Source organism: Centroberyx affinis, unplaced genomic scaffold, assembly GCF_046629955.1.
Source record: "Centroberyx affinis isolate AG114_WGS23_722 - 3 ecotype Tasmania unplaced genomic scaffold, CSIRO-AGI_Caff_v1 ptg000292l_1, whole genome shotgun sequence".
Classification (NCBI taxonomy): domain Eukaryota; kingdom Metazoa; phylum Chordata; class Actinopteri; order Beryciformes; family Berycidae; genus Centroberyx; species Centroberyx affinis.
The window spans coordinates 22870-44945 of NW_027278971.1; the positions used below are offsets into that span (position 1 = coordinate 22870).

Consider the following 22076-nt stretch of genomic DNA (forward strand, 5'->3'; position numbering starts at 1 on the left):
TTCTGATATAGAAAGATTATGTAGAAGCCTGTAGCTACAGCAACAGGATTTTATGCAAGCAATCCTCATATCATTGCATTAGTGTTCTCTAAATAAGATAGAGGCTATAGCCAGTGTTTAAACCACAACTCTATGTGTCTGTGCTGCAAATCAAATGATTATAATCAGGGGTGTAGCAGGGGTAAATGCAGCAAAATTCAGTTTACCCACATTTTTTGGCTGACAGATTTTTTTTTATTACATAAATTCATAGTATTCATCATAGTAAATAGCATCAAACTGATGGAATTTATATGAAGATAGTGTCTTTTATAAGGGGGGATGCTATTCTGAAAATACATGTTTTATATTGACGGTTGTTTTCCTTATGATGATCACTGGAGGTCACAGTTTATCCAGCTTTTATTTTACCACAACATCACTGGTTAAATCACAAGATTTTCATGCAAATTCTATCCATTCTCATTTTTTTCCGCCAGGGATTTTCGACGTACTACGGGGTGATGTGTACGCCCATTGAAAAAATGGGTGTGTCGTTCCGAAACCCCGCCCTAATTTACCTTATATGGTCGTTGTATGGGAACTTGATTGACAGCGGGCAGCAGCTGCTGAGCTGCCCAGACATGGCGGAGGATACAGTGTAACTGAGGCTCGGCGACAGAGTTACGATAGTTTTCCTAGCAGTTGAGTCGGCACAGGGCGCAGTAAATGATACATCGGAGGAGGAAAATGTGTTCGGGTGAAGCGTACTCGGAGGAAAAGCAAAAAACGACCTGAATCGCCACACACGAGTAAGATGGAAAAATGTATCGCTGTTTAGTGCAGTCAACAGCCTTGGGCAACAAATATGGCTTCTTGTGCCTTTTTCAATTTGCTATAAAAATTGATCTCCCGTGCAATCTAATGCCGTGGTGGTTCTGGCGAAGTTCTGCAAGCCGCAGTAAGTTAGTTCTTCAATAATCGCTCGGTGCTTTTGTAAGGTAAGGATATAACATCCACCTGGCCGTCTGGTTAGCTCGAAAGCTACGGAACTACAGCGGATAGCAATGGAGCCAAAGCACAAAGAGTTGTTAGACCAGTGCCACCAGAACTTATTGGAGTCCATAACAGATGCGGACCGACTCATAGAGTTGCTGATAGTTTCTGGTACCTTGAGTCAGCTCGACAGGTTTGAACTGGACCAGAACTGCTCGTCCAGCGCCGAGAAAGTAGACCACCTTTTGAAGATGCTGATGAACAAGGAGAGCGACCATTTCCTCGACCTGTGTGTGGCCCTGGAGAAGGCATACCCTGACCTGTATTCTGCCCTGTTTAGCAACAACGGTGGTGGACCTGTGGACCACTCCACTGGTAAGACCTGACACACTAACGACTCCTAACCTGACATTCAGTTGAATCTCACAGGACAGGACCAGGCCACTGCATACCTCCTGCAATGAGCTCAATTTGGGTGGTCTTGGTCCCCAGCACAAGATGATTGGGTAATGGACAGCCACACAAGAAGGAACAGGGCTTGATTTATGAGCCTAAATCAAACAAAGATATGAATATATAATGTTGATTCATGCCTAGGTTGGAAGAGGACTGAACAACCTACCTTAGACTGTTGTTACACAGGAATTGTAATCAGCTCTCAGTGGGAGCATGCTCTGTTTAGTCTAGAAAAGATAAAACATTAACTTATATCCTGAACCTAAATGTACACTAAGGCCTGTATAGTAAAATGCATAGCTTGTGATCAATTCAGCCAACCTACTAGATGTATTCTATCATTAGGTTTTGCATATGATTACCCAGCTCCAGAAGGCTTTCTCTCAGGTAGTCTCTGCAATACACAGATCAGGCATCCATGGCATGGAGTGGCTGAGTATGCTGTGTGTCATAATTTCTGCTAAGCCAAATGTAGGCTCAGATATTTGTGTTTTCAGCCATACTATTTTGTAGGGATACACCAATATGTTTTTTTAGGCCAATATCTGATATTTTCCTACCCATATCAGCCAATAGCCTACCGATATGTGTTTTTGTAATAATCTACAAATGCAGGTGCAAAGCAGGTTAAGCTTTTCAGACATGCCTATCTTAAGATAATTAAGTGGGTTTTTTTTTATTTTTGTTTTAGTTGTTTTATTCTGTTGCTAATTTGGAAGTTGTATTAAGTGACAAAAAAAGAGGTCACGAAAATTCCAATTCCACAGTTGGTCAAATATCATCAGTAAAAATAATATTGCACCAATTTGCTTTTTTTTAGCTGATATTGGCCAATAGCCTACTGATAGTCTGATATTTTTGAGCTGGGCTACCCATATAGATGAGGAAAACAAGATCCATTTAATGACACCGAGCAGTAACCCCAATTTGTTATCAATGGCATGATATGGTTATGGTACATTAGATAGCCTGACTTGTTTCCATGACAACGGGCTTGCCGCTGACATGTGGGTCCATATCGACCTGTACATGGGTGTGTGCATGCAACCTACCCATGCATGCGTATAACTCCATAGCATGGCGTTGCTCAAGCCCCTTTTCCCACATCAAGTAAAATCCCAGTTGACATCCCATTCTATACATTTTTTCCCTTTTATTGATGCAATAGAGCTACATTTATAAGTACAGTGTTATATTCATTGTAGTCATTTGATTTGTGCTCATGGCAACTGCCTGCACTTGAGTGGTTTTGGTTGTTGCTGCACAGAGACAAAGGGCAACCAAGTGTAAAAGCCTCGTCTAGTTTTGCCTGTTTTGCTTTGTCTGAATGACTGAAGCCAGTGGCTTACTCACAACCAGCGTCATGCCCTGAGGGCCTGAATGCAGGATGAGCCTTGAGATCCAAAGGCAGGGAGGAGACGCAGAGTAATGCTGTTCTTTGACATATTTCATGTTTAAAAAAAACAAAACATGCAGGCTATCTGACAAATTGTGTTTTGAGATCGCTGAAGCTTTATATGAAAAGTTTAGGCCAATGTTTTGTTCTTTTTTTAAAATTCAGAGCTACACAGTGTGGTCCTTGCTTACAGCTGTGAAGCTGGAGTATGTCTCTGCCTACTGCCAGCAGGCAAGGCTTAGCAGGTATTGCTGAGTTGGTGTCTTGCTGCTTTGCTGACTGGATCGCTTCCTTGAGCTTTATCACTTTCCCTTGTATTGAGTGTTGCTGCTGCAGTGCCACTCGGCCTTGTCGCTCTGACATACATCGATATGCGTGTTCACCTGTGAGCAGCAAGGTTGCTCTGTCTGTGACTGTGCTGGATTCAGGCTTTTCTTCACACCCTGGGGTTCCGGATTTGAGTCCCGTTCGGGTTCTTCCTCCTTTACAGACTCTAGTATTGGGCCTCATAGTTGATGAGTGGTGTTGAGTGCTCTGTACTAGGGGAGAATGAGTACCAGTAGTGAGTCTGGCTAGTCGGCCTGTGGTTATTCAACAGAGGATTAGGCCCAGCTCTCCTCTCTCCGGTGTAAGCTCTCTCTGTGAGACACGCATTATCATGCCTCCGCAGCCCCTCTGTATTAGCCGCCACGCTCTTGGCAGTTTCTGATTCGACTCGAGCGTTGTTGTTTTCTTTTTTTTTTTTCTTTTTTTAAGTGCTTTTCATTATCTTTAGTGTCGTGATTCGGCTGATGCGATTACCACTTTTTAACCACACTTGTGAGAGACTGAAGACAAGCCACTCACCGCGTACCTTCAGGCGGAGAGACTGGGATGAAGAAGAGCGCAGGGATGAAATCTTCAGAGCCCTGGTGTGTCTGTGAAAGACGAAAGTGTGAGAGAGAGAGAGAGAGAGAGAGAGGGAATATGAGCGTATGATGAGTCTCGCTGATAGCAACCTGCTCTCAAGTCATCCTCCTCTCATGCTGCCTGCCTGCTCTTGTTCTCAGCTGTGCCTCCTTTGCCAGCTGAGCCTCCACACACACACACACACACACACACACACACACACACACACACATTCTCAACTACAGGAGAAACATATAAACGCTTGATTGTTCCAAGCTTGGGCTCGGTGAATTATTATTGTCATTTTGTTACCAGCCTCCCAATATGTCTGCTGTCGAGAACATAGACACAGATCATTCATTATTTAGCCTGTTTTGTGCGTCAGCGTGCCGGAGGACTCTGGCTCTCTGGTTTGAACAAATACTCAAACTCTGATTAAACTGCAGAGCAGAACATTCAGTCAGTATGACTAAAGCTTTGGCCTTGTTATGTAGACGAGCAAGTGCGCATATCCGTCTTCCCGAGCCGAATTGAATTCATTCCAGAATTCCAAGCGGCGGCAATCAAACTGATTTCATGCCTTGGATTGTGCGCTCATCCCCTTGCGCTACATGGGCAATGTTCCACCTTGAGGAATAGGCTAGTAGAGATGTACCTGCACATCCCCCCCCTTCCCCACTCTTCTCAGATCCCAGAGCCTGTGACAGTGATTTAAACACACTCCGAGAGGAGGGCAACACAATGCTCCCTGACAGGATGCAATGTCCACAATCCACATCTTCTGCTCTCTGTTCTCTCATTTTCTTGTTGTCTCATTTCTGTTTTCTTGTTGTCTTTCTCTGACTCACCCTCTGTCTCTCTGTCCCTCTGTCCCTCTCTTTTTCTCTGACTCACTATCTTTCTTTCCCTCTCTGGGAGCGGTTTCTTCTCTTTCCACATACTTAAATGGAGGGACACGCCAGAGAGACAGAGGAGGGTGATAGAAAGAGGGAGCGAGAGGGAGGGAGACAACAGGCCTTTTGTTGAGAAGTTGAGCAGGCCCAAAGTGCCCAGTCAGCAGCTTGCTCTGTGTACAGCAGCCCAGGACATAGGCCAGTGGAGTAGGTGGGGGGGCTCTCCCCTCTGTCGACCAGTGTCCCTGTCCCACTCCATAAACCACAGGGGACAGACACTCTGTCACGACCGCTGCTCTTAAATCTCTCTCTCTCTCTCTCTCTCTCTCTCTCTCTCTCTCTCTCTCTCTCTCTCTCTCTCTCTCTCTCTCTCTCTCTCTCTCTCTCTCTCTCTCTCTCTCTCTCTCTCTCTCTCTCTCTCTCTCTCTCTCTCTCTCTCTCTCTCTCTCTCTGTCTGTGTGTCTATGTCAATGTCTGCCACTCAATGACGCACACTGTCACTCTCCTCCTCGCCCCGCTCTCTTTCCCCCACCGCTCTTTCCTTCAACCCTCATTCTTTTTTCCCCTTCTTGCTCTGTTCCTGCTTTGTAGATGAAGCTATCAATCCGTCTGCTGTTAACCGATGTTCTGGCTTAGACGTGATGGATGACATTTCGTAGCACCGCATTTTATATGAGTTGTCGGTGTACATTTTATTACATTGCAGTGCTTCCGTATATCCAGCAAAGCGGGTTTGAGCAGAAACGGGGCAAGTTGGGTCTATGTTGTGTGGAAAGTGCTGCTGAAGGAACTAAAAGCCTCCCGGCAGCCAATAGCATGCTGTTGAGCTGTAATTAGCAGTGTTGATGGTGTAGGCCCGCTTGTCAGTAATGTTGGTCAATAAATCTATCTGATCAAGGCCTCAGATGCAGGCTAATGAGAGGCTGACCTCTGTATTTTCACTGGGTCATTGGTGTTATTGTCCCAATTTAATCCCATTGATCTCTGATTGCCCGTTTGAAGTGTGAACACAACAGCCTTTGCAATGCAAACAGATCTAACATCTAATGCGGTTGTAAAAGCGGGGTGACATGGAGTGCCCTTCACATGCACCTAAAAAGAGACAAATATGAATCACTCTTCTTTTCAGAATCTGAGTGAAGCACAAAATGGCCAAGGCGGATCAGCATCAAATGTGCTTTGATTTTGTTTTTGTTTTCTTCCCTCCTCTTGCGCTAATTTCTGACAGCAGGTTTATCTTCATGCTGAGTGTACGACCACAGCCAGGAGGCAGTACTGTGGAACAGGACTTCATTACCATTTTACACATGTTCCTCCACTTTCTAATTACCCCACAAGGTAGAGGAAATGCCAGCATCTAAACGTTCGCCAGCACGATGAAGTCATGGAAATAAACAGAGCCTCGCTCCTCGTCGTGCAAGCCCCCGTCTACCAGGCTTTTTGCTCTGTTGGGCTTCTTTCTGTCCCTCCTCTCCTCTCCTCTCCTCTCCTCCCATCATGGTGTCCTTGCTTTCCACCACCCTTGATCTGCTCTATCTCTGCATCTTTCCTGCCTGCCCCTGCAGTTTGTCCGACCTCCCCCCCAGTCTCTGGCTTGATCAGCAAATGAAGAGGCTCTCAAGGTTTCTGCTTAGTTTTCTGCACTAGCTCAAAACTAAGATCATTATGAAGGTTGATGAGACCTTCAGCCCTATTCACAAAGGAAGCATCTCTCAGGTTTCTGCTTTCAAGTGTAGGCCAGGATCATTCGCAGTTCACTTTGCACAACTCATAGTTGCAAAATGAATCTCACCGTGACATAATTCAAATGATGTGAGAAACTGAGGGCCAAATTGATAAATTGACAGCAGTAGTATGTTAACATATGCCATTTGGTTAGGGTTACCAGTACCACGAGTGCATACAATTTTATTATTTGTGGCTATATAGGACTGCAATACAACAAAAAAGGTTTGTTGTTGCGCCTATCAATATTTGTATGTCATATGATGTTATTATTGCAGTAGCAAAATGTTAGGCCTACATAATGATTAAGTGTACTTTACCAATAGCACGATTACATTTGTTGGTGATTTAGCTTGTAAGAATAGAACATGACAATTTTGTAGTGTAGCTTAATCACTGAATTATCTCAACACTATGAAAATGCTATCAGAAACAAGATAGTCTCCTCTAATAGTAAAAATGAAAAGAATATCACAAAGATTGTCCAAATTCCAGCAGTATTCCACACAGACAGCCATGTCTTTATTTGGAAGACATGTTCCAGACATCTTTCACCTTTTTGTTTTTGACCCAACCCTTGGCACAGCCAGGTTGTTCAAAAAGCACTTATGTCTCATTTATGCTGAGCTAGGGCTCTTCACAGAGAGAAGGCCCATTATGGCTTGCTGATAATAAGCTGAGCTGTGTTGCACGTGGGGGCTTTTCTGGACTTGGTGCTGCTCAGCAGTTCTGACAGGTCTGCCGGGCTGAAGGCTAAGGGCCTTTTTATGTCTTCTCCACGCTTCTGTGTTTTTCTTGCCTTCATATCCCAGAGTGTTAACACGGTATCCAAAATTACCATAGGGATGCATCTAGGAAGATGCTGATGCTTTTCAGGTGTGTACGAAATACACTATAACAACTCTCTTTTGAGACCTATTATGCCAAAGGGCAGATTTAGACCTATAAGTAAAAAGTAGGTGGGGTTAGACCATCGGCATAGATGGACATTGAGCTGTGAGTCAGGCACTGTGCGTGCAGTAGAGTAATCATAGCTCATGGAGTCATCATGTCAGATGTGTTTATGTTTATGCCGACTGTAGACTCTTTAAATGAAACGATCAACCCCTTATCCCGGCAGCCAGACTCCACTGGCTCATTGCCCAGAATCTTGGCTTGTGGTGTCATTGCCTCTTCAGAAGTTAGGTCTACCACATGGCTTTGTTGGAAATCCCAGAGTACAATAAGAGAATAGGACGCTAACCTCAACTTTACTACTACTACTTGATAAAAACGGTTACATACCCACACTCAACCCTGTAACATTTGGATTAGGTGGTGAATGAATGATGCTGCCTGTCTGATGGTCTTGTAGATTTATGACAGTGTAGCCTGATGTCCTCTATAGTCACCATTTGTGGGTTAGTACATCATTCTTTTGACATCTGAATTGGGCTTCTGTATGTATGAATGCTCACCTTGGATTATGGCACAAAGGATTGCAACAACATAAAATCCTGTGTATTGGTAAATAAGGTGTGAAGGAGTGAGGTGCGGGATACACCTGTGCAAGAAAGAAAGAAGTTCAAGTGTCTTTCTCTCTTGCTTTGTTCTCACTGCCTCACAGTTTGACTTCTAGTCACAGTCACCTTTCTCTCTGTTCCTGAGGCCAGTGGGGCTGCGATGGGAGGGGTTGGAGTTGGTTCAGGAAAACTACAGACAGCGCCCCCACCCCTCCACTCCCACCCTATCCCAACTATAGCCTCCACACTGTGAGCAGGACCACAGCCAGGGATATGGTGATTTAGAGGTCTGGGATGTAGGAGTAAAAGAGACATTCTGCTCTCTGGCCAAATGCCCACCAGCCCTTCAGCCCCACTTAAGCACACCATTACTCTGTAAAATGAGTTTTCAACTATATTATTAATAAATATGCTATTATTTGCGCTTTAGTTTAACGGCTGTGAAGTTAAGAACACAATAGGAGATAGAGCACCCAGACTCTGCCGGCCTCTTGGTGTGAGACTTCTTCTTTTTTTTTTTTCATTACTGCTGCTCACTGTGAGAAGAGCTGACAGCGGCTAATAAAGAATAGCACACAGTATTATTTTTGGAATGCTAATGCTGTTCCTTAACCAAGTGGCCCTGAAAGTTTTGTCTTTCTCCTTCTTGCGAACAGAATGGCTGGCTGCATCAAATCCATAGTTTTAAGGCCTGTCAAGATGTTCAGATAAAGGGGTGTTTGAAGCGGCGGAGTCCGATCGCTCCGATAATCATACATGCTTTATGTTTTGGGGGACGCTTTCATTTTTTGGATAAGAGAATCTTCTGGAACTGTTGAATAATTTAGTCTCGCTTGACGGTGGAAGCCAGGCTCGCGTCTCTCTTTGATAAGGCACCGAGAACATGCTCTCCACCACCAGCCTCCCATCTCTTATGCCCTTTTTCTTCTTTTTCACCACGCTGCAGAATTTACAATTCCTCTCATCCAGATTCACCATGGCAACGTGTGTCATCTCGCTTTATGTGCTGGAGAGCATAATCTGGTCATCTGAAGCAACTGTTGGTTGCTGAGCGCATCACTCGAGGGAAAGGAGAGAGGAGGGGAAGGGGGGCAGTGGAGCCCCTAGGGCAGAGCGAGGACTCCCCTGACCTATTTAAATCATGGAGACAGGCCTTTGTTATTATAACCTTCTGCTCTCTCAGGTCTCCCATTTGAATATTTCTCACCTTAGGCTTATATCTCAGTACAGTGTACCTCTTGGTGGAAGTCGGTAGCTGCTGCTTGCTCTGTATTACCATATCTAATGGCCCTTGATGAAATCTATGTGACGGCTGTAGCGTGTAGAGCCTCCCTCCCAGTGCATGGAGATGTTGCAGTGTGTTTGTTGGAGAGGGTGTCACCTAGGCTATTCTGACTGTACCAGAGTAAACCTCCGCTCAGGATATATCCGTGTGTTAGAATGTAATGTGGATGTCAGATACGATTTCTCAGGTCTGATCTATCCTGACTGACTGGCTTTTGGCGAAAGAGACAGGTGGATTCTCCTACAGATTAGATCCATGCGCTGCCCTAATGGATGCAGGCTTTATTGATGTGGTCAGCGTGTTTACAAATGATCAGCCTTATTGAAGGCGGCTGGTGCTAATTGCTATCGATGATTAAAACCCTGTTGGAAAAGGCTAATGCTACCGATCCATCGACCATGCGATCGCCTGCCTGTATCTGATATGCAATCCATACTGCATTCATTGGTGTGCTTGCAGAGATAACTGTATCAGCACACTCTGTACTGAACTAAATATGGGGAATTTTGATATGCATGTATAAGGTATTGCCCTTGTAGCCAAATAAGATTGTGTGACACTGAGGATTGTCCCAGAATTGCCCTGTTTTTTGCCCTGAATTTTAGTTGGTTGTTGTGGTGATGGTCCACAGTGGTGCAGATTACTGGGAATTTAATTTATCTTAGTGTTTTGGCTTTCAAATCACACAAAATACAATGTTCCAGAAGCTACATTGCTATTTCTGGCACAGAGCTTTGCTGACAATGTACTGTATTTTAAAATGACTTATCTTCCAGCTGAGCTGGCATAATACTTCTCAGCGGCTCAGGTCTTTACTATGAGACCTAGTCAGATACTTATTTCAAGAAGTCAGTCCTTGCTTTTTAATGCACCCAGGGAAATGAGCATGAGCGTTTTGCAGAGCTGTGTTGAGTGTGCAGAGAACTGATGCTGTGCAGCCCCAGAGTGGTTCTCATCATGTCTGATAGAACAATATGAAATCAAAGCTGTGTGCTTCGAGCGCTTCGCAGAGTAAAAGTGTCAAGCATCAGGGAGCGTCAGAACAGATTAAAAGCCTTTCCTCCCTGCTCTTCTCTCCTTTTTTCCAGTGTATTTCTCCTTATTGCGCTTCCTCTTCGCCTCTCAAACGCCCTCCCTCCTTATCTCTTTTGCTACTTAGTTAGGCTATCTCCTTTCATCTGTCCTCTTCACACTGCTCCATGCCTTTCCCCTTGTTTCCCCTCCTGCTCTCCCCCCTTCCCCCTTCCCTCCTCTCCTCTGTCTGCGGGGCCTGAGATGGAGTGGCTCAGTCGCACAGAGCTCATAGTTAATTAGGCTTGGCCTTGTCACACATTGAGGGCTGGAGCCAGAGCTTTAGCTAAACCCAGTGGGGAGGCAAGGACAGAGATGGAGATCTGGAACAGTTGGCGTCAATCTATCGCCTGCCGCTGACAAAGCCAGCTACCATTCCCTTGCTGTATTAAAGCCGTTACACAGGAAGACTTTGTTCATGTGTTCAGCGTACATGTAACATGTTGCATGAGTATTTTCTGTCTCTCACTGTGCTGTTTATGCAGGTTCAAATCTATTATTCATCAGTGTACAATACAATATGCAATGCCTTCTGGAATAAGCACAATTCTAAGTTGTGTCTTTGGAAATTCTGTCAGCGTTGTCAGTCATGTTTATGTTGCCCTTTGGAGCAGGGACTTGGCTTGCAATATAATGGGGATCTGCATAGCCTCTCCCCCTATGGATTGCGGTAGCCTGTGTGAAATATCCCCCAGCTTAACGGTGTGTACAGCTATTCAGATGGAGAATCGGTCTCTCTCTCTTTCTCTTTCTCTCTCTCTCTCCATGTGCTTGACATAAAAAGAGAAAATCCCATTTCAGCCGTGACATTCTGCCTGTGTAGCAGAAACATACAGGGACTATACATCAAAGCAAGGCTGAGTGCACAGTGAGGGAGAGGAGGTATAATGACGATGGCAGTCTAGAGTGATAATATAGAACTACTAAGAAAGAATGTTGAAGTTATTACTCCAAGCGTATACCCTGCGCCAAATTCATTACAGAGCTGCAGGGAATATGAACCTTGCTTTGAAATATTCATTCCTTTGCACATTTTACAGGCAATTAATTCAGGCCAGTGCTTAATTGGTTAATCAATCTAGCAACATAAACCAATTTAAGCTTGATTGGTTTAGGAGAAATAAGTTTTTGTCATCTTTAGTGTGTTTGCTTTATGTCTAAATTGACCCTTTCTCTTGGCCTTTATCTCTTGGCAGGTTCCACATACAGCGTTCTCTCCACCATGCCCTCCGACTCAGAAAGCAGCAGCTCCCTCAGTAGTGTCGGTATGTATAATGTCGGTGTGTGTTGACGGGTCTGAGAATTTCTATACCATCTCTACAGCACACCAGTACAGTGAAACAGTTTGATAAACAGTTAGCTTTGTCTACATCATGACTTGTGGGATTGAGGCACACAGAAATGAGGAGATATTAGTTTGATTCCTGTTTGTCTGATGGGTTGCAGAGTTCAGGAATTCTGTGTTTTCTTTTTCTTTTGGTTAAGGGCTCATTTGGTGCAATGGCAGAGAGAAAAACACTCTCCTGTTGTCCCCTTCTCTCCTTAAGGAAGTTTACCATGCTTGCTGTTCCCTAGTTTTGACAGGGGTCCAAATGACTCAGCTGTGTTACATAAACCTCCAAAAGGGCCAAAAGTTGAGCCAAAGATGAACATAATCCTCAGATTTCCTGCCCCAGTCCCTCTGCCATGGGTGTCCTGTTATATGAACGAAACGTCCCTGAAAACTGACTGACTCCTTTTTTAGTATGATTTTGTTTTTTTCTCAGAAGCTTTTTAAAGGCTATTGTGATCCAGCTATTTGGCACAGAGTTAAGGAGACACAATAAATGAGGGTATCCTTAGTATCTGAACAGCAGAACCTCCTCAATTGAGATCAATGAGGCGGATTGCATTCTCAGTGTCAAGACGGGTAGAATGGAACCATCAGTTCTCCAGGAACATAAAACCAGGGTAAAAAAAATGTCACCCAGGGAACAAGAGCATTGGAAATTAAGTATTTCAGTGTAGGATAATAATCCTTTACAAAGACCTCAGATTCCTTGACATTCCAAACATGACTGTCTGCACAAGTGCTTAAATATAATAATAAAAAAATCTCTGGATACCTTGGTTTCAACCAGACAGAAAGTACCCGAAATACATCACCAAATCCAAATCCCATCTGAGATCTGCTCTCTGCCTTTGATTTTCCTGTGAGAGATTACTGGTGGCGTAGCCTCGTGAATCCAAGGTAATTCTCTGCAAATTTGCAGCAGATTGTCATGGAAAAATACCAGCAGATTAAATATGAATTTCACAGCGGGCATTTGTTGTTTTGACCATTTAATGTCATGTATTCAGAGTGTCTGGGTCTGCGCCGGACCTCTTCTGCCTTTTAACGCAGAATTGCTTGTATGCAAGGATACTTTTTGCCCTGCGATAAGGTGACCGACTCCCCTTGGTGGTGTCAGGTTTAATGCTCTCATTTCATTACTGCATGTCTGTACAGCTGAGACAAATTTAATTTAATGGCTCCTGGGCTAATGTATATTATGCAACTCCTGAATGATGATGCGCATTGATTAAGAATGTCCTTTTTCCGATGTGTGTCGGTCAATAGTCCTAGCCTCCGGTAATGTGCTCACTGTCGCAGGTTCGCCCGTTAACGGTGAAGCGTCCTCCCCGCCCCCGGCCATGAACGACAACCGGCCATCCGGTGACAACCTGGACACCATCTTGTTCCAGCTCCGCCAAGTCACCCGGGAGAGGGACGAGCTCCGTAAGCGCCTGGCGCTGGCATCGCCCGGGACCACCTTCGACGACTGCAGGTGCAAACCCCGGCCGCCTGCCAAGTTGTTTTTTTCTTTTCTGTCATACCTTATTTAGCTGATGTCTATGAATCTGTTTCCTGTGATTATAGATGCTCTTTTTGCCTAAATGAAATGCATCAGATCCAAGGTTTAACTATTGATTCCGACCTGAGATTCATTGCTCTCAATGCAGGCAAAGTTTATGATTGGTATGTTTACTCTCTAGGTTGTCACAGTGTGTTCCGGGTGCCATGTCATTATCTAATAATTCTCTGCTGTCAGGGATAATGTTGACTCTACCTGGGAGAGAGAGAGAGAGAGGACACTGACAAAACTGGCTGCTTTTTAAATTTGATGTGCTCCAGTTCCCAAATATTTCATATGCAGCACATGATGGCAAGACTGCATGGAATAAAAGTTGCATATGCTGATGCCAACATCACACACAATGCATAGTTTTTAATGTCTATGCATGTTTACAATTAATCAAATAACATTTCCTCCTTATCTTTATAAATTCTCATGCAAGGTGAAGTGTCACCACTTTCCTTGTTTTGTTCTGTCCTCCTATCTGAGCTGGCGTTTGGCTGCATTTGCAGACGAGGTCGCTGGTTTGGGTGTTGATTCCTTGCTACTTGTCTCCTAAAGGCCAAATTCCAAAGCCAGCCACGACTATGAGCGTCTGAAAAGCCAGTGCATGAGGGCCATGGCAGACCTGCAGTCGCTCCAGAACCAGCACACCAAAACACTCAAGAGGTGCGAGGAGGCTGTTAAAGAGGCAGACTTCTACCAGTGAGTATTTCTCATGCCATGTCTCTCTGTTTTTCTTTTGCTTTCCCGTTATAAAAATAAAGACCTCTAAGTCTTCAGTTTTAAACATTTAACTGCATTATTTAGCCTAAATGTGATGTAGTTCCTTAGCCCTACTAGAAGTTGTTTTGATTTCCATACAAAAGCAGTGTTGCTCGTGTGTTGGCACTCATTACCGAAGTGGAGTTGTTTAGGTGAGGGATGAACATTCTGTCACCTGTTACCTGCTGCTTTTTAGTGTAGAAATAATTATGTTTTATTGCATGGTTTTACTGGAATACGAACAAAATAATGGCATGGTGTTTCAATTAACCTAATTGAAAGAACATCCCTTGGAGCTACAGCCGGTTTTCACATTGAAAGCGAATTAGCATTACGTAAAAACATGCAGGTTTTAAAAGCTTGGAAATGGAGGCATTTATGTGATTGAATCATTCAGCTTAATAGCACATAGGCCCAGGCTAAATTTCTGGAGCATAGACACTGAGCATATATTAGTTAGTTGATTGAAAACATATCTAGTTTCTCAAATTTCTCAAATATAATGGGAGGAAAAGATGAGTTGTCGAATTGTGTTGAGGATACTTGCTAGTCAGATCAAGCAAGTATCCTCAAGCAGACAGCTCTATATGAATATCACAGGTTCTTTGTGTGCTCTTGGCTAAAACTACTCTTACCAAAATAAACGTACATTCAATCAAGTGTTAATCCTCAATATTAAATCTAGGCATGTAAAGTTAGTATGTGCTGGCTAACATTTGTCTGCACTATACACAGAGGGAAGGCAGGATGAGATTGATGACAGGGATTATCACCCTGCTCCAAAAAGCCTGTGATTGTATGTAAGCCTCACTGTCCAGGAAAGCAATCAAATTGAATGGATTATGGTTCGCTAACCTCTGTTTGCACTCCAGTCATAAATTCAGAGGGGCAAACTTCCATAGTCTTCCCTTCTTAAATACTGTCCACAAATGAAATCGGTTCTGAAATTGGTTTCACTTTGACTTTTTTACTTGTCACGATATCGCCTGCAGAATGCCCTTGATGGATTGTAAGCTCCTGTTTGCTTAATATCATCAAAGCTCCTGCTTTGTATTCTATGTGTTTGGGTGTCTGCCAGCGTGTCTGTGCATGTGCTATGTAGCTGTACACACACACACACCTCTGTGTTTACTCCTTCTCCGCCCGTGTGTGTGGCCTCTCTCCGCAGCATGCTGCACAGCCGGGTGCTGAGCGAACAGTCGCAGCTGAAGGAGGAGATGGAGGCGCTCAGGAGGGACAATGCCCAGCTGGTCAGAGAGCACAACCACCTGAAACAGAACTGCGAGGAGCTCAAGAGACTGCACAGCGAAGACCAGAAAGAGGTGGCAGACCTCCGGCTGCAGCAACAACAGGTACACAATCCACTAACATACAGGTGTGTGTGTGGGGGGTGTATGAAGCATACAGCTCTGTCTGTAGTTAACCAGATATTGTTAGAGGGCAGGAATGGTCACCATAGATTTGCTGACATGACACGGACACTACAAAGAGAGGCAATATTTGAAAGATGCACTATTGCCTATATCTATGTAAGAAAAAAACAAACAAAACACTTTTACAAAAATGTATTGCTCCAGTATTGCACCTTTTTTCTGTATTTGTAAGTCTTACATTTCACAGGAGTCCTTGGCCTCATTAAAGGAGGAATGCCTATTGTCCTCTATATACTGAGTACTGTGTTACAAGCTGTTGTAACAGGGTGCTGTGACCTGTATTGGGCTGCTGTGCAGTACTGTCTCACACAGCTCCCATGGGAACACTGCAGTGGCTGAGAGTGCAGGGCAGCCAAGCACAGGGAAATGCATACAGAGCACTTGTGAAAAGGGCAGGCATAGTAGAAAAGGGCTTTGGCTTGGGCAAAGGGCACATTGACCCAAACCATGTAGCTACATGATCAGTGATGATCACACACACACACACACACACACACACACACACACACACACACACACACACACACACACACACACACACAGAGACTGTGTTAAGACTAGATCAATACTGCCCTCGGGTCAACCCAACTCTCCCAGGAATCACAAGACTATATCAGCAAGATTTTCACATAATACTGAGGTAATTCTGCAGACCAGCCACTTTAGTTTGTTCTTCAGTTGCCTGTTCAACAATGTTCAGGGACATGCTGAAATAGTTCTAGAAGTACAAATTTATAAAAGCCATTGTCTAGGCTGGCACTGGATTTAGCTTGCACCTCACTGTCAGAATAGCACTATATCTACCCATTGATGCCATCTGCTGCTTAGCTGATGCACAGCAAATGCAGACCCAGTTCCATTTCATCTGGTGTCTCCACCCGCATGCTTTTTGATGACGTATTCCAGTATTTGAAAATATTTACTCGATGTCTGAGTGTCAACATTTCGAACACTAACAATATTTTTGTGATGACTGACTTGTCTTTGTCCTCGCCAGGTAATGAGGGAGAAAGGCTCATCGGAGGTGCTGAACAAACTGTACGACACGGCAATGGACAAGCTGGAGGGTGTGAAGAAGGAGTACGACGCCTTGAGCAAGCGCTACAGTGAGAAGGTGGCCAACCATAACACGGACCTGAGCCGCCTGGAGCAGGCAGAGGAGGAGAACCGGAGGCTGCAGAAGCAGATGGATGCACTGCTCAAACAGCGTGACTCGGCCATGCACTACCAGCAGCAGTACTCCACCTCAATGAGGAGGTGATTGCACCATCACCTGCACACGTATAAAGAGAGCAAGACGCATGAGATAATATTAAGCGCGGTTATATTCCAGGAATAGCATGAATAACTTTATATGGGGATGTAGCAAATATGTTAGCTCAACGCCTTGCTGCCTTCCCCTCCCAGGTTTGATTCAGTGCAGCAGAGGAGGTGATGGGCCATCTCATGCACACACATATAGAGACAAGTGCTGATATGAGGCACAGCTATACTCCAGCAGCAGCCAGCACACCATCATTTTATATGGGCATGTAATAAAAATGTTCACTGAAACCCTCACCGCCTCCCTCTGCCCTCCCAGGTTTGATTCAGTGCAGCAGGAGCTGAACAAGTCGTCGGCCCAGAACAAGGAGCTGCAGAGGGAGATGGAGCGGCTGCAGTCTGAGGTGACGCGCTACAAGAACTTCCAGCTGAAGGCGGCCAAGGACTGCGAGAAGTACAAGGAGGAGAGGGACTCGGTGTTCAATGAGTATCGTCTCATCATGAGCGAGAGGGACCAGGTGATCAAGGAGCTGGACAAGCTGCAGACGGAGCTGGAGGCTGCCGAGGCCCGACTCAAAAACACCTCCTCAGAGAGGGTGGTGGCCAGCGAAGAGCTGGAGGCACTCAGACAGGTATCAGGCTTAAGGATATATGTTGTTCATCACAATATCAATTTATATATCGTAATAGCTGCTGCAATCTTGAATATCCTCAGAGGCTGCTGGCCAGTGAGGAGATAAAGGCTCCAACCATTACTGCTTAGCATCAGCTGTCCATCTATTAATGTATCCATATCTTTCCATCACAAATATATATGAAGACCTTTCCTCAAAAATGAGAGAGCGACAAATTTTTAAAAAAAGTGACAAATATTCTCACAAACTGTCAAAAAACTGAAACAAATGATGGTACTTTTTAATGGATATTATGTAACAGAAGTCCTTGGTTGACAAATTGATAACACTGTCATTCAGTGGATCCAATATATTTTGCAGATATTGAATGAAAAAGTTCAAGTAATTTGTTTTCTAAAATGGATATATAGTGTTTTGGAATAGAACTCTTGATATCAATACACATCAATCACACCTTCCCCAAGAGGCTAGAAGCTGAAGTCTTGGAAACAGTTACTGTGCAGACAGATGATCCAGCTTTACTTCCTCTGTATCCTTCAATGCCCATCAATCTTTGTCAGTTTAAACCATTTCCTCTGTGAAAACGCTAGATCAGCCTGTCAGGTTGTCAGTTAAGTCTGTTCATGAATTAGGCCATGCATCCACTTGTCAGTCAATGGATCAGAGACCAGGACACTACACCAAAATAGTCTAGCTCAGCCTCCTCCTTTTTGAAGAATATTTTCGAACACTCAGTAGACAGACAAAAGAGATTCATAACTGGTGTTGGATCACTCCACATTGGCCCTCAAATCATTTTTATTCACATCGCATTAATGACTCATACTGCTGAAATGCCCTCATTCCATTTTCCCCCCTCTTTGTTCTGTGGCAGGAGTTGAACTCGTCACTGGTGGACCGCGACAGGGCAATCTGCGAGAGGAACGAGCTGCTGGAGAAGTACTGCCACGAGGTGAAGGACAAGGCCGAGGCCCAGAAGGAGCTGAGCCAGGCCTGCAAGGACATCGAGACGGTCCGGGAGGAGAGGGACGTGGCCCGCAAGGAGAGGACAGAGGCCATCATCCAAAGGGATCAGCTGCTCCGAGAGTACTACCAGGCCAGACAGGTAACATAAACACATGCACAGATATCAAACCCCCTTGCCCTAACGTGGATATGACAGCATCAAGTCAAAGGTTAGACACATGATAAAGAGCTTAGTGGATGCAGTAAGATGTCAATCGTTGGATTATGTCAGTGGACTGCCCCTAAAGCAGATTTAGGCCCTCAGCCAAATGCGACAGCATTTCACACCTCTACCAGTCCACTAGATGGCCCTCTCACAGCCCTTTTTGCAGGTTAAACACACAAATATCTGTGTACACCGCATGTCAGTCTTTGGGTGTTTTGAAAAGCAGCCATATAAGTCTAGATATTGTCTTTCTTGCAAGTATTTCATGTCAGTCTTCACAACAAAATCTAGGACCACTGCATCAAATAGAAATACATGTAGCACACAGGTCTCAAGATCACTGTGTAATCTTATGCATGTCTAATCAATGTTCTTAGAAACAAGACTCTGCCACACTGGACATGGAGCGGGCCAACAAGGAGATTGAGATGCTGAGGAAACAGTATGAGGCCATGTCCCAGGAGCTGAAGGAGGCCACACAGGAGGCTGAGGTGGCCAAATGTCGACGGGACTGGGCCTTCCAGGAGAGGGACAAGATAGTTGCTGAGAGGGAGAGCATTCGGTCAGTCTCCGTTTGGGTTTGTTAAAGACCTCTGACAGGCTCAGAGGGTGTGTCATTGATCTTAGAGAACCCGCATACATTCAGTCAAGGACACTGGCTAATATCTGCTCTCCCTCCTCTCTTCTCTGTCCTTTCTTGTCTTGTCACCCCACTTCTCTCCTCCCCTTCCGCAGGACTCTGTGTGATAACCTGCGAAGGGAAAGGGACCGGGCAGTCAGTGATCTGGCCGATGCCCTGCGCAATCTGGACGACATGAGAAAGCAGAAAAACGATGCGTCGCGAGAGCTCAAAGAGCTGAAGTGAGTCTTTGGCCGGGTTCTGAAGTAAACAGCTTCTGTGTTCAGTCATGGCTGAAATTATAGGAAAGCTACGAGAATAATATGAGCTATCTAAGGAAAATCCTTCTGTATTTGAGTGAGCAAGAACAATATTCCCTCTTCCCAGCCAACTCTGTGTGTCCTAGTGCTTTGTCTCTATAAGCTGTTGTACTTGGTGTGTGGCTAGGCATAAGCTGCGCTTCTCTGCCTTTGTGGACATCATGGAGCTCAGCTCAGTTGTTTGCCTGGCGCCATTTCTGCATGCCCAGATTAAAAATGTAATCCCAAAAAGCGTCAGTGTCTTGGACACACACATACTCGTGCGGGCACACACACACAGTTTCTGTTTCTCACTCTCTCTGGCTCTCTCCATGAGAACCTGCTTGCCGGTATATTGAGTAAAAAGCTCCCTCTGCTGGCCAAAGTTTATATGCCATGATAGCGTCCATATATACAGTATGTAGTGTGCTGTGACTTTGAGAGATCCTCCTACATCCTCTCTAAAGAACAATGTAAGATTGGGGTTTTAATGTCAAAGCCACCCTCAAGGCATGCCTGAATAGGACACCATATATCTTAGTGACAGCAGGGCATTGTGTGCATTCTACTTTTAGTTTTCTTATGAATAAATATAAATTTGACTGTCCAAACAACCCTGCAGAATGTTTGTTACTGTCAAAGAGGAGGTAGAAAATAGGTTAAGCGGATAGAAAGGGTTTGAGCTAAATTTCATTCCTCATAAATTGAATGGAAAAAGTGAGGTATTTTTGAAATTTCTGTAAGCCTCTTATCCCTGTAGGTGCAAAACTTCTAGTTCAATATGGATTCTGCATACATGATGATGCATGCCATAATATTGTTTTGAGCATAATGAAGCAGCTGACTTGTTTTGGCATTTTTTGGTTACAAAAACTTATAAAGATTTTGTTTTTTTTCTTTTAGTCTTCTGTGCCCATCCTCAGGTGACTCACCTTTTGACTCTGTGTGCAATGTCCTCCTGTGTTTAGGGAGAAGATGGAGAGCCAGCTGGAGAAGGAGGCCCGGTTCTGTCAGCTAATGGCCCACAGCTCTCACGACTCGGCCATCGACACAGACTCCCTGGAGTGGGAGACGGAGGTGGTGGAGTTTGAGAAAGACAGGGTAAGACTAGTGCTCAACTCTCATTACCAGCAGTGATTCAGTGACACGCCAGTCTCCTGAGAGCCAGCAAAGATCTAAAGAATCCCACTAACTTGATGATGTTGAAATGGTGGCTGTGAAAACAAATTTTACAAATTTACCAAGTGACATTTGTATTTTTGTCTATACAGGATGACATGGATTTGAAGGCACTTGGGTTTGATATCGCTGAGGGGGTAAATGATCCATATTTACCAGGAGATTGTGGAATATTTGTTACAAGGGTGGACAAAGGAAGTATTGCAGATGGAAGGTTAAGGTGAGAGCTGCCACAAGAAGCTATCCCATGCCCTCAAGTAGACTTAACAGTTAATTTTATTCCTCACCATCCTGCTCTGTTTTTTTTTTCTCAGAGTAAATGATTGGTTGTTGAAGATTAATGACATCGACCTGACCAATAAGGACAGGAAGCAGGTGGTGAAGGCAGTGCTTAACGGTGGAGGCTTGATCAACATGGTGGTACGAAGGAGAAAGTCCCTGGGAGGAAGACTAGTCACTCCTGTCCATATCAACCTCATGGGACACAAAGGTATAATATAGTGAATAATGATTCAGCTTGCTCGCGTCTTAACTGCCTCAACACAACAACTTTGGATTTGGATAAAATGGCTAATAAGTAGTTAAAATGGATCTGTATACTTTCTATGGTCCTTTACTATTGTTTGTTACTCCATGTTCTCCTCTGCGTCCCAGACAGTGGTATTGGTCTGGAGAGTGGGGTGTTTGTTACTGCCATAGTCCAAGGCAGTCCGGCAGCCAGGGAAGGCTCTCTGACAGTTGGAGACAGACTGATCGCTGTGAGTCAACGTCAGCTTCTTTAAAATCCTCTTTTTTTTCTTCCTGCACATCCACCATAGTAACAGCTCACACAGGTTTCCTGGGCTTTCTGAGCCAGACCTTGTTCCGTTCCAATATCCACACTCCAAACCCAGATAAGACAGGATTTGCTTGAGTATGTGAAACAGAAAAAGTAGAAAGTCTCCTCCTTTTTGATTAAATCCTGAAACACTGTTGCAACTTTGGAGGGCTAGGTGGAGCTGTCCTCGCACACACAGCCGCAATATATCCACACTTCAGAGTTGGGGAATAGGAAAGGGAAGAGACAAGCGTCAGAAATGGAACTGCGCATCTCCAGTTCTGTCTTTGAAAAGTGACCTTGGCTCTTATCCTTATCCTAACCTGCCAGCAGCTGCAGAAATCTTAATCCCCTCCTGTTAGTTCAAACTTAAGTGTGCACTACTTAATAAAACCAGAGGACTTGGATATCTCTCTGCTCACCTTTTAGCAGCATAGCGGCCGCATCGCTTTAGCCAGGAGAGCTGATATGCCAGATGATAGCTCAGCTGCAACAGCAATTAGCAATGGTAAGAACAGATGACGCGAGAGATCTTAATCGTGGAAGTGTATCGTATTATATCATGCCCTTGTGGCTGTTAATTACATTACCGTATCAGGTTATATATAACTTATTAAATGCTTAATTGTGTTTGCAAAAGAAGAGATTGAGTCCAGAGTGCTGAATCCATAATCAAATATGCATGGGCTGCAATTTAATGTCCGCAGCTCAACCCCATGGCTCAGAGGTGACAGCTTCTTTTTCCCAACTGAAGAACATATTATCAGAAGTCTTCTAGGTTAATGCAGAAAGTTCTGTCGTCGACCTTATTTCATAAAAAAAAGTCCC

At 44.4% G+C, this 22076-nt stretch overlaps 1 protein-coding gene across 3 annotated transcripts in view; it reads left to right on the plus strand.

The window, feature by feature from the left end:
• Positions 1-664: 664 nt before the first annotated feature.
• Positions 665-22076, plus strand: part of dlg5a (discs, large homolog 5a (Drosophila)) — a 41557-nt gene continuing 20145 nt past the window's right edge. For all 3 annotated transcript variants that reach the window (XM_071514995.1, XM_071514996.1, XM_071514997.1), the window contains exons 1-14: positions 665-1350; positions 11388-11456; positions 12824-12998; positions 13629-13772; positions 15001-15184; positions 16263-16522; positions 16848-17160; positions 18038-18268; positions 18712-18896; positions 19070-19195; positions 20221-20353; positions 20524-20651; positions 20746-20921; positions 21086-21189. In XM_071514995.1, the coding sequence (XP_071371096.1) occupies positions 1047-1350; positions 11388-11456; positions 12824-12998; positions 13629-13772; positions 15001-15184; positions 16263-16522; positions 16848-17160; positions 18038-18268; positions 18712-18896; positions 19070-19195; positions 20221-20353; positions 20524-20651; positions 20746-20921; positions 21086-21189 (2532 nt within the window). In that variant the 5' untranslated portion in view covers positions 665-1046. The remainder of the gene's footprint in view (positions 1351-11387; positions 11457-12823; positions 12999-13628; positions 13773-15000; positions 15185-16262; positions 16523-16847; positions 17161-18037; positions 18269-18711; positions 18897-19069; positions 19196-20220; positions 20354-20523; positions 20652-20745; positions 20922-21085; positions 21190-22076) is intronic.